This window comes from Nestor notabilis, unplaced genomic scaffold, assembly GCF_000696875.1.
Source record: "Nestor notabilis isolate BGI_N333 unplaced genomic scaffold, ASM69687v1 scaffold25461, whole genome shotgun sequence".
In the NCBI taxonomy this organism is placed as follows: Eukaryota; Metazoa; Chordata; class Aves; order Psittaciformes; family Psittacidae; genus Nestor; species Nestor notabilis.
Window position 1 is genome coordinate 62,578 of NW_009916434.1, and position 18,056 is coordinate 80,633.

The window sequence follows — 18,056 nt, forward strand, 5'->3', positions numbered from 1 at the left end:
CTTTGAACCCCTTTTTTCCCCCCGAACTGTAGAAATAAAAATTTAGCATGTTTACTATTTACAATTTCCTTCTCAGAAGACACAGGTAGAGCATTCATGCCTTCCAAAATGTAACCTTACACATCTGGCCAGCAAACATCTGGATATTTATCTTCACTCATCATTTCCTTCAGTAAGTCCAAAAACTGTCAGTTATTTCAGCTGAAATTCAGCCCAAGGGAGTACAAAAAAAAAGTTACATCCTTCTTTTGTCCAGGTTTTATAAACTGCTTTTTACCTTTTTCCCTGGGATATCAGTAAGTATAAAAATAAGCAGTCTGGATTCCTTTGACTGTGGTTTTTATTCTGTGAATATGTACTTTTGTAGCCACAGGGAGCATACATATGCAATTGTATTTATTACACAGTCATATCTGCAATGCATACAAAATATCCCACATCTTTAAACAGGCTTTTTTTAAGTGCTACATATAGCTAGAAGAAACCACTCAAATCACAAGGAAGAATAAGATTGGTTTATGAATAAACTATACAGCAAAACTTATGCCAGTTAAACTTGTGATAGTCACAAACCAGAAAATGTGAGTATCAATTCACTTTAAATAAATAAATAAACAAACAAACACTTCCAGAGTGGTAATGGAAGCACTGCCTTTGGACTGGAGGCACCAACCCAAGGGAGCTCACCCCTGAGCTTGTCCATTGCTCTACCACTGTTCTAGGAAAGTCTCTTCATCTGCCTGTGCCATCCTTCCTTATTTTACAGGGGGGCAAAATGAGATTAATCTCCTTTGCAAAACACTTTGCAGTTTAACTATGACAAAAACCACTAAGAGACTCAAATGTCATTACCAAAGATACATATTTAGCAAGGGAAATGTCAATCATATATAATTATGAGTTTAGTTTTTCTTACTATTGAGTAAATTAAACTTACTGTTGACTTTAAATTTTCCAAATCACCATCCTAGTATAAAATCTGAAATTGCTTAACAAATTGTTTTGCACAAGAAATAAGAATTCAAACTATGTATTGAGGGGTTTTTTTGAGTCTCTTGTTTAGCTGAGGTTGCATTCACTTTTTTTTTATTTCTTTGAACTAGCTTCATGCTTTCCAACTCTCCTTAGTGAAGTTGAAGTGCTCTTAAAAGACAGGTTTATTTAAAAATCATACCCATATTTAAAGGCAAAAGAGCAAAAATGTGTATTATGGCTTCTTAAAATTTTTCCATTTAGTATGAATTTATTTAATATGTGTTCTGTGGGCACTTTGCACACTGTCAGTTGTCCCATAGGAATATTATAAAGCATTCATGACTCAGATTCATTTTAACCATATGGTACAAGGGAAGCTGCTAACCATATAACAAGCTTACATACTTAACACTGTATTTCTCCATAATATTTTAGTTATTTTTCAACTTTAAATCAACAAATAAAATATATTTTAAAATATAAAAACCCCATTTATAATTAAAAAAAAATAAAATTTCATGTTAGAATGAATGGTTAAGAGACATCAGGAGAAAAGCAAAGCCACAAATAGTGGGAAAGACTTGAGAGACGGTTTTGACAGGTTTGCCCATTCCTGCCTCACATCACTTTTAGGCAACAAACAACTCAAGAACAGTTCCTTTTTTTATTATTTTTATTTCCTTTCTCTTTTTTAAATATAAGGTAATTTCCAGACCGAAATATAGTAAATTAAAAGACAGACTGGGGTGAAAAACTCCTTTTATTTTTATTTCTGTAACACACTATAAGTCACCTTTCTGAAAAAAATGTAAGCTTTTATTTTTATGACTACAAAGTTTTCAGGATTTCAGCATCCATATGTGTTAATAGTGACTATAATTTAAAAGAAAATACAAGAAAATATAAAAGCATGTAAAATACATAGCACCCATATAAAGTTTATACTTTCCTTACATCACTCTGCCCTAAAATAAAAAAAAATAAAAAAAACCAAAAAAACCCAAAAAGAAACCATACCTTTTTCTGTCCCAATCTAATAGACCAGTTTCCAGTTCACAGAAGGCATGAACAGGACATCATTGATTTCTGAAATGATTCCTTGTGAAAATGTCACATGCCATAATGTTCTCACAGATTGAGAGTCTGCACTTCCCTTTTCATACTTGGCAATAGCTTTGCCACTGCTGAACTTACGACTATAAAATGGTAAGGTATGCTTAGAATGACAGTGATATTTGTGATATGTTCATTAAATAGAAAGGAATTCTCCTAATTTTATTAAAGTTAAAAGTAGCATGAGAAAAATGTCACCTATGTTTTACAAGGTCACGTGCCCAGGTTGCTCTGCACTGTCTGAAGCAATACCCTCTCAGTTTTACTCATAGTTTGCCACTTGCTTGTCCTCATCAGAGGGCATGGACATGTTTTTTTCATAAGAAAAGTTTGTAAGAGTTCCTAGAAAGTTAGTAACTAGATAGAATCCAGAGTCCTCCTCCTGGACTCTACAAAACCTTGCACTTCCCATGCATACATACCAATATGATTTGATTAGTCACAATTTTTGTTTGCCAGCAACAGTAAGAAATTTTCAGAATACTTCAGTTTCCATTTAACCCTCCAAATAACTAGCCAAGAGGCCAACATCCAGTGCTCAAATCCAAGTGCTTTACAGAATCCAACTAAGAATACCATAACAGCTGAGTGATTATTTAGGGTATCTGCCCTTCATACAACTTCATACATGAGAACATTGTAAATATCTTCTTGCAACAGAATGTTTACATTCTATTTAGAGCACATCTTCATTAAGATCAGAAAGGTAATTTTAGTTTTAAAATATTTAACCTTGCTGAATTTATTTAGGTTTGACAATTACTGATTCTTGAGAAAACCTGATTGAGAAATACTGTAGGTTATTTAAACATCTTTGGTTGGAAAAAAGAAAAGTTATGCCAAAACAAGGATTTACTGACAATTTTAGCTATTAAAAAGGGGGGAAAAGGCAAAAAACTGGCTGGTAATTTTTATCAAGTTACATTTTCCACCACCATGCTATCAATTTAGATAGAGTGTGATGTGGACTTCCTACACTTCAAAAGCATTTTTGTCAGTTTAAATTCTTTAATTAAGGCAATGAAGATGCATTGAAGGAAACATGCGCGCAAAGAACATTAGATACAATAATGTTTTGTCTGCTCCAGACACACTTTAAATGTTAATTGCCAATTTTGAAATGTATAATATATTATTTTAAATGGTAATAGCCTCACTAGATTTTAGCAAGCAAGGAAAACTATTACAGACAACCAGCTTCTAGAAATCTGAGTAATATCCTGAAAGGAACAGCTTGCCATTTGGGGGTTAGGGTAGAATGCACTTTTAGTCTGGTTTAAAAGTAATTTTAAATTTTTACTTACAGCAAAAAACAATACCCTTTTCAAATTTGCAAATTATCATGCACTTACTCTTTGCAAGGAGCACATATCAGTAAAACTGAAGGTGCAATTAGCAATGGACAATCTTTTTTCCTTTTTTTTTTTAAATTTTAGCTAATTCTGAAATTATCAATTGGACACACTTGGAAATATTTCAGCCACATAACCTAAACTAAATCTATGTATCCATGCATAAAATACATACGCATCGATGGATACACATTGGAAAACTATTTAAATTACAGAACAAACTGCATAAGCAGCACAGAAGAAATGAAAATAGCAGTATTTCTGATATGCCCTTGGTCCTAATACTCCAGAAATTGGAGGTTTTAGCAACATCTTGCTGAGGAACAAAAGTGCAAATCCAAGCTCTTCAGAAGGGCTCATCTACCCAGGAAGAGCGCTAGGTCCATATCTCTTCTCTGCATTCCCCAGCCACAGAAGCACCTACATGCCCCAGGAGTCACCTTACATTTCCCTGCAGGTAGATGGTGAAGGTGCTCCAAAGCTGAATTCTGCACGGTTTGGTACATGTTTGAAAAGAAATTTCAAAAGAGCTGTTTTCAAAATGCTACAGGTCTTCATAGCGCCTATTATCTAAAGTGCTGCTTCAGAGCAGGATACAGGGAGGTAAGTGTTCTGTGCATTTCTTTCTCCATGATAAAACTATACAGGCTGACAAACAGCAATAATGACCAGGCAATTTTTTACTAGCACAGCAGGAGAAAAACTACTTCTTTTTGAAACAGAAAAAGCACAAGCATCTCGATGGGCCATCTGTTTTAACAATGCCTTTAATTTCTCTAGGCCTCTGTTTCCACTTTAAAATTTAGTGACAAAAAATAGTTACCATTACTGCTGTTTGATTAATTACATGACGTGTGCTTTTACTCTAAATCTAACTCCTTACAATCACATTTTCATATCACAAATTAAAAAATGCTGCTGCATTTGGTACCTTTTATTGCTTATCTGCTGATTTCAGCACATTGGCAAAACATGGAAGGGACATAAAAATGAACTTTGCCCCTCTTCAAACATTCCTCCAGCCCAAGATACAGCCCTCTAGTAAGACAGTGTGCAAAAATGCTGTATCAGAAATTAAGAGCTAGCATCTCCAAAACCACTGCAATTGATTTAGGAAAGAAATGTGTTTAAAATGAGCCTGGATTAAATAAGTAGTGTGCAACTTCTTCAGGAGATAAATATTACTGAGTATTTTTACATTTCTCTTTTGCAAGAAGCCTTTAGTGAAAGTAACATGGCTTAAAATTAGGTCAAGGGAAACAAGAATATATATTCTTAGGTTCACTTACTCACTCTCACATTCACTTACTCTAATTGGAAGTTTCTGGCATAAGATACATATTAAAAGTTTAAAACAAAAACAAAAAAGGAAGAGAAGATAGACATAGTTGAACTGTTTTCCCTGAACAATTAGAGTAGTTGAACTTCCAAATGCACAGAGTCTCTCTCTTCAATGTATGAAGTCACCTGATTGAAGGCGGTTCTGTATCATTAGAAGGTCAAATAGTGCATAACAGAACTATTTCAAACCTTTTTTTCAGGTAAAACTCCATAAAAATAAAACCTTCAAACTACTGCAGAAGAACTAGTTTCTCCTCTCCCACACTCACTAACTACAAAAGGGTTCACTTTAAAACTTTGATAATTCACATTTTACTTTATGTTCTATTACAACTTAAGAAGTACACGTGCTATGCACCATTTCATTGGTTTTCAGCAGCAGACTTGGAAAAGTATATAAAATGAACTGTTTCTCTGCACAGTGAATTAGATGCTTTCATACTCACGTCTCCACTCAGACTAAAAAAGGATTATTTTTTCCCTTTTAAAATGCACATGCACAGACTAGATGGCAGCACTAGCCAAGAACAAGAATGCGTGAAGACAGCTGACCTTCTGAATGGTCAACCCATGCTAATTTAAAGTAAACTTTCTTCTCCCACTTCACCCCGTAAGATACTGTTTTAAGTTGTTCATGTGCAATGACACTTCTATCAGATTAGTTTAATAGTCAGAAGCATGACTGTAATCAGAACAGCCACGTGTGTGATGTATCAGTTTCTTCATGACAACCACCTGTTTAATCCACACACTGTGCACATTTCCTGGGGATCTCAGAAGAGAGTAATTTCAGAAATGATTTTTGGAATTCACTTCAAGCTTCAGAAAGTTTAGGTTTTATCACTTAAAGAAAAATGTAGATGAAAAACAACAGAGATTCTTCCCCTCGGTTTTGAATATTTAAGGATATTTATTTTACATTTTCTAATGTTTTACTGTAAAAGTGTGTTACAAACTTGCTTTTGTGCAAGCAGATCCAAAGCTTTTTTCCCCAGTCTGTGCACTCAGGAACAACCCATGCACTGCAGGCAGGAAAAAGATGAGATTCTACCTTCCAGACACCCATAGGTACCTCTAGCTAATGCATGTCTATATAAAGAGCCTCAAGAACTCCAATGTATTATGTAAAGCCACAAAGCAAGATTTGAGTGATACTTAAGAGCAGTCCTAACCTTCTGCTGGCCCCATTCCCAACCATAAGAAAAGATGACTAATGAGGAAAATGGAGGAATATGGTTTCTTTTTCATTTTGTACTGGGGAGCATGCCAGATCTCTTCATGGTGGGAGCTTCAGAAAAGATTAACAGTGCTGAGAGGAGATGGAATTACCACCTGACTTTTTGGCATAAGAACTGTGTCATAACAGCGTCAGTTCATGCTTTCATGAATACATATTTCATGATATTTAAAAGATACATTGTCTCTGGCATCGTAAAAAAAAGTTAAATTAAAAAGACTGCTTTTATATTCCTATCACGGCCTAATTCATAACAACCACAGAGATCCATCTCTCCCAGTATCTTGTGGCAAAGAAAAGTGATTACCAGACATTTACAGAAAACCTGAAAGAACTATGGCAAGTGTATAGCTACTTTTCTCTCAATATCCTTCCGTCATCCAAAGATAAGCCATTTATGTCTCCTTGGACTAGGTACTGAACCCAGACCATGGAGTCTCATTTCTCACCTACAGCAATGCCCTACCCGCCACTACATCATATTCCCACTCCAGAATACATCCTATAGCAGCTCCAAAGAGCAAAAAAACCCACAGCCAATCACATTGTCTTCCATCCAACCTGTTGGCAATTGATTTCCATTACTCTTAATAATCTCTGCCATTTCACAGAAGTAAGAATTAAAAAATCTATTCACCGATAAATGTCTTTTGGATATGCAGAAATTAAGTAAAAACTGTCTGGTGGATATCCTCTTATTTCCATCTTCTGAGCCCTTCAGGTTACTGAGATTTTTCAGAAAGTCACTTATCTTTCAGCTTCTAAAGTAAAACAGGAAGGAGTTTGTGCTATCTGCATGTGTCACAATAAATTTACCAGACTAAATGAGTCAACCTCACTTCATATCAAGACATTATTCTTGCCAGTATTCAAGAAAACAGTCTTTCAAACAACAGGAATTTATTATGAACAATAACAACCTGAAAACAATACAAGCAGGCTCCTATAATTTTATGGGACCCTAGACCACTCCATGTCAGGAAGCCTTATTGCAGCTGAGGTAGATTTCAGGTGAACTCTTCCAACCAAAATATACATGAAATGCCAGAAGGAATAGCAAGAATATGGTTTGCTAAGATTAACTGTGGTCTTCTACAAATTTAGTCTCCACTCAGAAAATTGTTACACATGGTAAAGGAGCACCTCTATATCTGAAAACTAGGGAAAGGTAAAAGATATAAAGACAAGTGTACAGAAATAACAAATGATGTCCTTTATTTACAGTGGACTTGGAAGGCAGGGAATGAATCATAATCACATGAACTCTCTATTTTCAATTCATGTTATGCTGTCTGCAGGTATTACACTACAATCAATCAGAAGATAGAACAGAAAATATGACAACCAGCTATTGCTTTTGCTATTTTTGTGAGGCAAGCAGCATCAGCATTTTAATATCCTGCTCTCCCCAAGCCTGTTTAAAAGCAAGAAAAAAACAACTGACAGAATGGCAAAAATGTTTTCTCTAAAATTCACAAGAAGAGAATATTTTTCTCTTTATCACTGGGTATCAATTCCCTTTGCAATCAACACAAGCTGTGACAGTAAAAAGAACAGAGCCTCATTCAGTCACTTGACAGCTTCCAAAGTTTTCTATCTCACTTGGGTGGAATTAAATTTGTTTCATGTTGGATAATCAATATGGTACTGAATTTCTAGTCAGGTAAACAGTGGCATTTTCCCACATGCAAGGCCAAGCCTAAAAAACCACCACCCCTCAATCCTCTTCCCCTGCCCTCCAGATGGATCCTTTGGCATGTAAAGAACATTGTCATTTATTGTATTTCTAGGAGAATACAGATTTTCCTGAAAAGAAAACCTTGCATCTCTGACCATGTTCCTAATAACTAAAGTCAGACAGCATTTTATTATAATGAATTTCCCATAAATTTGAAATCCTTTAAATCCAAAATTATTTCAATATACTATCAATTCTTGATATAAAATTTACTTCTACATTCTAATATACTGACTTCAGACGAGTACATTATAAAATGCAGATGAAAGGAGCACTTCAAAGGCAGGAATGGGTCAGATAAATAAAGATAGCACCATCATATGATTCCAATACATCCTCCAAAAAGAAGATGTACATGTAGACGGTGAAGAGACTTAGAGCCCTGCTGTCTTTTACTTTAAAAAGCTTGCAAGTTTAACTCATCTACTCATTCAACAGTGAACACAGTATTGCAATGGTATCCAAAGTGGTAACATATTAGAAGCATTAGTGCAGACTATGTATATAATTAGCAAAAAGAACAGGACTGGGTTTGACTGTTACACATTCCAGTCATTTTAATGGCATGCATCTTGATACATTACCTGCTCCTATTTATCCACTCAGGTTGCAGAATGAGTTACCTGCCTGTGCACTACTGACCCAGAAAATCCTCTCTGCTCTCTCACAAGTCTCCACAGCTACTCCATAGATTCTGTACTAGCAAGTCTGGATTATGTTGCTTATGCTTAGCCCATGGCTGAGTTGACACCCTGACTACTGAACTGAGTTGAATTGTTTAAGAAAGAAACCCAGCAAAATCCTGTTTTTTAACATGGACTATTTCAGTAATCTTACGCACACAGTCTTTCTGCAGGAGGTTTTTTTCAGAACTGAGTGGGTGGCAAACTGCAGCATGGTGTAGGAAAAGAGAAGCCAGAAACTTCAGAATTCTGCTCTGCTGCTGAAGATATTGTTCTATGAAACTGTAACAAAAGATGCTTACTGGGAGAAGAGAGAGAAGCAGTGTAAGTCATGGCTAAGAGAAAAATACTTTTTTTTCTTTTTTCTTCTTTAAATCTACAAAATAGGGGAAGAAAAGTTCACAAAGCTTCCAAGTCTTGGAAATTATAGAAAGAAAACCCCCTCAACATCCTCAGTTGAGACGTTTTGCCACAGATCTGAGGCATGGCCTTTTAAGGGACAAAGCTGAAGTGAGTTTTCAGGGTTTCCTTTTTGTCCTATGACCCTTCAGAAACTGGCCTTGGACAAAAGGTCAGTCCTGTGGGGTGGAAGAATCTGAGAAGCTTAGAGTCTGTTGCTCCAGAATACACCTGGTATAGTAGAAGGTTTATTTCTCATCCACCATGAATAAACTCAGAATTATTAAGAGAAATGTCATTAACTCAAAATTTTATGTAGCGGCTGGGGAATCTGCTGAGATATACTTATCAGCTGAGGTCTGTTTTACAACCTCTGCACATAACTCAGACCATCAGCTCATGTTGGCTCAGCCTTTCACTGACAGGGACTGTGTCACGTATCCAACAGGGCGCTGGAAGCCGCCAGCAGGCAATGGGGGCAAGCGGCTGACACAGGCCACCGTGGCCCTGGCAGAACAATGAAGCTGCTGTGGAGGTTGGCCCTGCAGAAGGAAACTCACTTCTCCCAGGTTGTCCGAGGGGAGGGACACTGAAGCAATGGAAATTCCCCAGCAGTAAAGGAGAACAAAAGAGGTGTTGGAAGCTGCTGTTAAAAAGAGACAGGCTTTCTAAACCTCCTGGCTGCCAGACTTGGACAGCTTCTTCCAGGGCCTGAAAGAGGAGAGGAGGGTCCCCTGGCTGACAGAAAACCTCATTGCTCTGCAGGATGCAATCCCCCAGGAAGTGTGGATTAAAAACTACTCCCTTACAGAGAGGGACAGAGGTTTAGAGTTCCCCATTGGGGCACAGGCTGAGAGCGAAGCCACTGCTAAGGACCCTCCTGAGACCACGGGTGGCCCTGGGCTGGGCAGAGCCCCTCATAGCAGAGCCAGTCGTGAACCCCCCCACTGCCCCACAGCCAAGACCTGGGCTCCACACAAGTGCACATCTCTTGTTTTTGCATGGGTCTGGAAGTCTCTAGATTTCCTCCGCTGATTAAAAGGTGTGGCTGCTGAAGAAATTAGTTTACAGAGCCTCCAAATTCCTTACTGCCGTTGTCATATGTCTGCAACAGGAGTATCTGTAAGGCCAGGGCGCGGGGAGGGGTGTGCTGTACAAGGGCTGGGGCTCTGCACTGCTCTGGGACCACCAAATCCCCCTTTCTAGCAGGAGGAACTCTGCAAGGACTCTGCACCTGGAGAGGAAACTTGAGGAGTAATCCATATATATGCTAGATTAAACTATCTGGTAAAAATCCCTCAAACCCACAAATATCCTTCCCTGAAAAACAGAATAAAATAAAATAAAATAAACCCTGTGATTTTACAGCTAACTTTTCTTGGTAGTACAGCCATAACTGGTGTTTTTACTGAAACAAAAGGACGAGTTACATTGATTTATAAATTCATTAAAACATCAGGAGAAAAAGCAGTGGCTAAGTACTCCCATTAACTGCCATGGCTTCTGGATCAGGCCCAGAAGAATGCTGGAATAAGTCGTGAAACATTTTATTTTCTAACTTTTTAGTGGCTACTGCAAACAATGGAAAATACAAGCACATACTTAGAATAACTCTATCCTTTGCAAAATGAGATCACACCTAAAAATACTTCCTCTTGTTGCTGTATAACTTCAGTTTATGATAATAGCTATTACACACATATAGTGAAGAGGAAAAAATAGCTTCCCAAGTGCTGGGTAAAAACTTGATACCGTATTGTAGAGTTTCTGCTACAGAAGGAACTTTTAAAAACTGTAATGATTCAGACTACTTATTCAAATACCAGAACAGACACTCCAATTATTGCATGGACAACATGAAATAAGGCACTACAAAGCCAGGGGTTTGAGTTAACAAATTATTGTTTGGAGACATGAAAACCTACATGATGATGATGATTCTTTGTATCAAAATTATATCAACTGTTAAGAAACAACTGCAAAACATATCTGAATTTTAGTTTTCCAGTTTGAAACAATTAGTGCTATTATTTACATCCCCACACATAAGCCCACACAGCCTGAACTTCCTGGGATATACATGTGCTATTAATGTTCAACTTTGCTCTACGATCCAAGCCTGAATCATCGGGCCCTGTCACTTTCTAGCGCAAAGGCTGTGTTTTGTACACTTATTCTAGAGACTGTTCCAGTGCCCTGGCCTCTCAAAGTGCAAAGGTATTTTTTCAGGAGTTTACATTTTACTTTTTTAAGCCATCTCTTACACTTAAATTTCCTTAGCAACTTCCAAAGCAGCCGACTTTCGCAGCTGTGCTGCTGTGCTACAGGTTTCATCATTGCTTGACCAGAGAAAAGTGTCGGTTAAGTTAAAATTTCCATTTAGAGTGATTTCCTACAATGTTGCATCAGTTCCCTGCTGAGTAGCACAGGCCTAACAGCAAATAATATTTCCGTAACCTGAAGAAGAGTAAATTATCATTTATAGAATATGTCAGCACTGACTTTCTTAAGACAAAAGCAGGATTTTCTTATCCACTTTCCTCAACTCCATTACCTATAGAGAGAATCGGTTTGGCTTTTCATTCTAAAACTGTCAGCGAGATTCATTTCAAAGTGTGCAACCCCCCAAAATACAGAAAAACGGACGAGAGTAAAGGCAAAGTTGCTGCAGGAATAGAAATACGTGCAATTGCTTTAGAGAACATGGAGCTGACCCTGCTCCCTTCTCTCAGTGGGAATTTTACCACTGACTCCAGTGAAAGCACAGCCAGGCTGGTGATTTTCTAACACTTGAAGATAAGTATTTGTACTTTAAAATGCAGGAATAGCCTCCTGCTCTGGTCCAGTTCTCAGCCTGAGGCTGTAGCCCTGCCAGCACTGTTAATGTCATTGTTTGCGAAGCGTATTCCCAGTCTTGCGTACACCCACGCTGGGCTCCCAGCTCCCGGCCGCGATGTCCCCCCCGCCTCATTGTTCCAGCTCCCCCTGCTTCCTCAACTCCCGCCCGTCCCCCACCATTGTTGTCCCCCTGCACCCACCCTGCATTGTTCTCACGCCTGCCTGCCATCCCCACCTGGGAGGGACCCTTCCTCCCTCCCACTCCCCGCAGCAGATCACGCTCCTTTCTTACCTACTTCCATATATTCTGCTGACCTATTGGCACCAAAACTTTTCCCCTTTCTGAAAGTGCATTACATAAATTATCGTCACTAGATCCCACAGCTTTTGCATGTTGTGGGCGCTCTGCCTTGAGAAGCCCATCTAAAGTCTCTTAAACAACAAGAAGATTCTTTCATTGCTATGGACTTTAGATCAAACCCCGCATAAGGACTGACAGCATTACTGCATTTTCAGACATGATATAAAAGGCTAAAGAAAAAATGTCGCTATAGAACAGAATTACATAACAATACAGACACATAGGAATTGATATTACATCTTCACAATATATATGTACAGAAATGAATGGCATGATGCTCCATGGGCTCCATTGCTACAATAAATAAAAGCTAAATGCTTTCTAAACTGTGCTTTTTCTCTTTCATTATAAAAGTTAAAAATGAACTTCTAAAGAAACCAAGACAAGGCTTGCATTTATGTAGTCAAGTGTTAACTGCAGATAGATTTCTAAACCACTTTATTTATACATGTAGATCTGTGTCCATACATACATGAAGTAGAGAAATATTTTTATTCATTTACCAATTAAACAACAATTGAATGTTTAAAAAGATTTTTAAAACCACACAGAAACAGATGAAGTTAGCCAGCTCTCCTGCCATTATTTTGGCCACCTTGCTTTTTACTGCTTTCCATTTTGCTCGTCCACAAGGTTCTAAAATAGTTATCTGTATTGTGCTGCATTTTTCATACAGGCATATAACGCTATTAACCCTAAATTTTTTATTTACTTTCTATTTTTTTCCTATGATACTTCACTCTTCACAAAATCATGTTTATTATACAGAGGATGATATATAAACTGTTTTCTGTGCTCAAAGAAAAAGTGAGTCCTTGTTAATCCTTGGAAAGAAGAGCAGCTATATATGCTTAGAGCAGATTAAGTATAGAAACATAAATAATTACCTCATTTTAATAATAATTAATATATTTTTATTTTAATACATTAAAAACTTGTTCAGTCTTACAAAGGCTTATGCGATGAAACCAGTAGTATGCAAAGTCCACTCCCAGGAGTGTCAAATACCACGTCCATGGTGAGTCCCAGGGCAGTTCAAAGAGTCTGTAGTTATTCCATACGCAGATATAACTAATTAAGTGAACTCTTCTGAATAAAACACTGAAACTGAGATCCAAAAAATTTTATCAATAATTTTGTCAACCTTAACTACAGAACCTTTTTATATGTATTTACCATTTATCAGATGGGAGTCATAAACTAGTCTCCAAGTTCTGCAGCCCCTGTCAAGTAATAGTACTATTGACTTCAGTGGAACGTTTGCTTGAGATTTACAAGGTTTTTAAAACCAGCTCTCACCCACTCACTGCCCATGTTGTGGCATTAGGCATGCTCAGTCTTCATGGAAAGGCTGAAGCACTCGCATGTGCTGCAAGTGTTATGATACTCCTGTTTTCGTAAATTTGGAAGAAACCCATCCTTGCTAACTCACAAGTCAGAAGTGACTGAAGCATAGTAGCAATTATGCTTAAACACTAATGTATGACATTAAAATACCTTGACTATCTTCATTGTACAGAAGGACATGGAAGGTGACATAATTTTAGGGAGCAGTCAGATATCTGCTCAGCATATTACTTCACTTGACTTTAAAAGAGCATAAATGAAGGAGGAGGAGACAAAGCCCAGTGCCTTTGAAAAGAAAGGAAAGGGTAACCAGTAGAGAAAAATGTCAGGACTGCCAGAAAAGGGGGAGAAAAGAAAAAAAACCCACAAATTTGCAAAGGCAGGAAAGTCACCAGAGAGCACCTTTATCGGTGCCAAGTTCCTGGACTTCAGGGAGTGAGCATCTACCATTGACCTAATGCAGGTCAGTGCTGAGACCAGGAGAAGAAGAAAGAACGTAGTTCTGGGATTGGCAGGCCAGATCCAGTCTTAACTCTCCACAGCTGTTTAGGTTAATAAAAATTTGGGTTACCACAGTCACACCTTCCCCTCAGTGCCCCATCACTTTCCACCTTATTTCACTGATTTGGAGGCTGAGCTGTTTCCAAATTGGTTTGGTTTTGCTGGGTGAGTTTTTGGACAGATCAGGAAGCATTAACCCCAGCATGAGAGATATCAGTGGGCACTGGGGTGGCCCAGGTGACAACTGGCTTAGGTCGCTGTGAAATGCAGACTGATGTATATTTAAACTGGCATTTTTGTAGAAGAGTGTAATCCACAGCAGGATTTGCACCAGTTTCTTCACACCTCCTCCTTCTACCCTCCTTTGCTGTGCTGATGAAAATGTTTGTGGGACTGTGGTGAACTGAACTGGGCAGCTTCTCAAAAGCAGCAAGAAGAAAAAAAGTAGGGAAAAGATAGTAATTGTTGGAAAATCACGCATACCCCTTTTTATGGATCAAATGCACCTCAGTTTATGGCCTAAGAATCAGAAATACAATTATCATTAACCCCACCATCTACACACAGGAAAAAGTAATCTAGTTCTCAGATGTTTTGCCGCTGGTACTTTTTGGGGGGGGGCGGGGGGAGGAGGTAGAAATTATCAGCAGAATACTACCTCTGTGCAAAGTTGTGCAAGGTTTTAGAGATCTATAAATAACATTCATGGTTGAAGGAAGACTGATACATTCAAGTTCAGGGAACTCCAAATGGAAATTGCAAATGGCATACCTGCAAGACTTGAATAGAGGTGGTAACAAACTGCACATATATGTGCACATAGGTGGCCTTGCACAACCTCAGCTAAAAGTCTATGACAGACCTACGTCTCTCACTCTAGTCTCACCTGGAACTTCACCTTACATTGAAATCAACTAAAAAAGTCTCCATGCATTACTCTGTCCATGTCTGCTTATTCTTGTCTCAGTGCCACTTCTCAATGGTCCTTCTTCCCAAACCCTGCTTTTTTCTTTTTTACCTTTTCCTTTTGTTTTCAGCTAGATTATTTTTACATAGTTCACAGCATAGCCCCCAAAGCACTTGAATCTGCAAAACAACAAAGGAACATACTATGTTCCTTCTCTTCTAAAGCTTTGTTTCACACACCTGGAAAACATCCCTGAAAACAGCCTGGCCATGTCCTGCCCCATTTGGGTAGCTGCACTGAAACACAAGGGAACCTCAGCAAACATGGCTCTTGCAACTTGCAAACCATCCCCCACGCTATGACTGAATTTTGCAGTTGCCTTCATATTTTTGCAGAGATATCCATTCAGAGCTTTTGGCATTAACACCTCTCCCCATAATAATGTTTTGAATAAGGCTAGAAGGAAACATCTTGAGCTTCTGTGCTGTTAGCTTCCCTACTAATGAGGAACAAAGTCAGCCAAAAATCCCAAGCTCCTGATACTAGGCTGCAAGCTGAATAGTGTTACATCCACCATTTTATCCCAAGAAGCGGAAGTGTTGCATGGAGTTGTTGCTTGGAGGGGAGAAGAGAACTAATAGCATTTCCACAGCCAGCTGCCACATCTTACCTGCAACTCTTTCCTCCCTTTACTACAATCATCTCAGTTTTTCTCTTGGACAAAAACAAAACACAACAAAACCCAAAAAGTTTCATTTCAGCAGCTGGCAGATGAAGAATTTCTCTTGAATAGCAAGGACAGGTGTATCTACCACTTCAAAAACAACTTCGCTATGCACATACACACCTGGAACATGTTTAATTTTCATAAGAGCTGTGTTCTATAAATATTTTTAAAGAAGATTATATGTGTCCAACCAGATTTTTGCAATTCATCTCATGAGGCATCTGTAAAGTTCAGTATAAATTCTCAATCCCTTTCACAACAGGTCAGAAGGGAGCTGATATTATTCAAACACAAAGAAATGGGCATTTCTTAACATCTTTTCAATGACCAGGAAATTTAAAACACCTCTTGCAACATAGAGTATCAGTTATTATTAGGTACTGTTTTCTTACTTTATTCTTTTGCTTTTATTAACTTATAATGCCTTTGCAGTACATCCGAAGATATGTGAATTGGTACATTTCCTCCATTTTTGATCAGCTTTCAGTATTTCACCCGAGTCCTTATTTTTTTTTCTTTTCCACAGGCTGAGGCCAAGGTGTAAAACTTGAGCTAACCCTGCAACATATTTTTAATATATGTAATTTGCTGTACATTCTTTCCTTCATGCTTGAATCGCAACTCTATAGCACATAACACTAGCTGGTTACTGTAATTAATTTAGAGTAATCCATCATATCACTATGCAATGCTGGAGAAAGAAGAATTGCTTAGCTAAGTTTTTTTTTTAAATTTACAGTGTGATAGATAGGAAACTCCAGAGTTTGCATTCAATTACAATTCTGAAAGTTCAATTGGAGTTTTAAACGTTTATATTGCCCCTTTTTTTCTCCCTGAAGTTCCATTTTCAGTTCTTGAAAATGCTGAAGAGAACTTAAGAAAACCTTTTCCTCATTTAAATGTTTGATTTTAACCATAAATGTGACAGAAGCAGATAGGTAAGACACTCATCATCTGGTTCAATCCTCTGCATAAGGAGTAATAAATCCTAGAATAGACAGAGTGTATGAAAACCTTATATACATTGCACAGATTTATCTTCTTGGATTTTGAACATTTCTGCTGAAAATTTTCCTATTATGTGCAAAGTATGCACTTAGGCAACTGTTTTAACTCTGAGAGTTCTCGTCTCCTTGTTTTCAAAGTTCATACATGCTTTTCTCAAAGGTGATGATATTTGTTTTAATAAACCATTTCCCCCCTTCTCCTCCACTGGGTCAGCTTATCACTTCCTCTAATTAAAAAAGTCCAAGAAGGAAATTCTGGGAGATGAACTCTCCGTGTGGAAATGAAGATCTGCTTATGGTAGATCCCCATGGGATAATAAAGGAGGGAAAAAGTGGAGAAAATTCAATTGGAAGAAAAGGCAACTGCCCATTTCAAAGAATACAAGGTCCTGTTTTGCTTCCTCCAACTCACAGATCAGCCCTAGAACCTAAACCTAAAGTTCTAGGAACCCTCTTCCATAATGCCCAGGACAGTTGTCAGAAGGGAAAAGGGTCAGAGACAGTAACTGTTGTCTCTCTTCCATGCATGGAGGAAAATCCATGTATCAAAAGTGCAGACCCCAAGGAAACTGCCTCAGCTCTCACCACTATTGCAGTCACCACCTTGCATCACACTGGGAACCGACCCGGGGCCCCTGAGCTAAAAACACAACTCTACAGCTGGACCTACAAAAGCTCAGCTCTCAAGGGCTCTAACAGACCTGCATCCTTGGAGGTCAGACACAGAGGGAAGCATGTTAAGACATCCTGGTCACAAGGTTATATTATCATTAAAAATAGTGAGATATTACTAATACAGTGTCCCTGGGTTAAATAAATTCCGTTTTCCTAGCCTGATTTAAACTACATGAATGTAAAGTTCCAGAATGTTGAACAAAGGCAGTTTCTCCTCAACAATTTGAAATTATTCAGACCATATATGTAACAGCAGGATACATGAATAATTAAATGCTCTGTAAGTCTTTGTTTCAGAGTGGAAAGCATAAGGATTTCCATTTCCAAGAATACTCAGAGCTTTCTTTTCCATATGAAAAACTGGCTTCAGTCACAATTGAAATAAACATTTTGATAACATGATTTCAGTAAAGAGAAGGGGGGTGGAGGTAGAGAAGCCTTGAGAAAAGGTCCATTTGCAAAACAAAGCAAACCTCCTGCAACTGAAATCCCTTTTATTTCCTGTACAGGTGCCAGGTCTTGAACAGACACCCAGTTTATTACCTTGTCAGCTGACTTATTAGGGTTGACACAAATCGAGCTGAAATATGCCTGACATACTGCAGTCAAGGCTTTTTTCACGCTTTAGCACAAAGCCAAACTTTCCACAAGGTGGAGGGAAAGGGAAAGGGAGCTGTGGGAGTTTTATTCCCTGTTTTCTATCATCAAGATGAATATGATCCTCTCCCATTCTTAATATGCAAAACCAGTCATGAAATAACCTAAGGCTAAAAAATAATTCACCAAAATGATACAGCTGGGAAATGATTATCAGGCTCTGGAAAGCCCTTGATTACAGGAAATAGCACCTACATT

General features: G+C 38.1%; 1 protein-coding gene across 1 annotated transcript in view; it reads right to left on the reverse strand.

Moving 5' to 3' along the window:
* The window catches only part of LOC104413554 (alkylglycerol monooxygenase-like), a gene marked incomplete at both ends in the record, with an annotated part of 83,913 nt that overhangs the window by 51,354 nt on the left and 14,503 nt on the right, over positions 1 to 18,056 (reverse strand). The window contains 1 exon segment of the mRNA XM_010024582.1: positions 12,987 to 13,138. Coding sequence (XP_010022884.1) covers positions 12,987 to 13,138 — 152 coding nt within the window.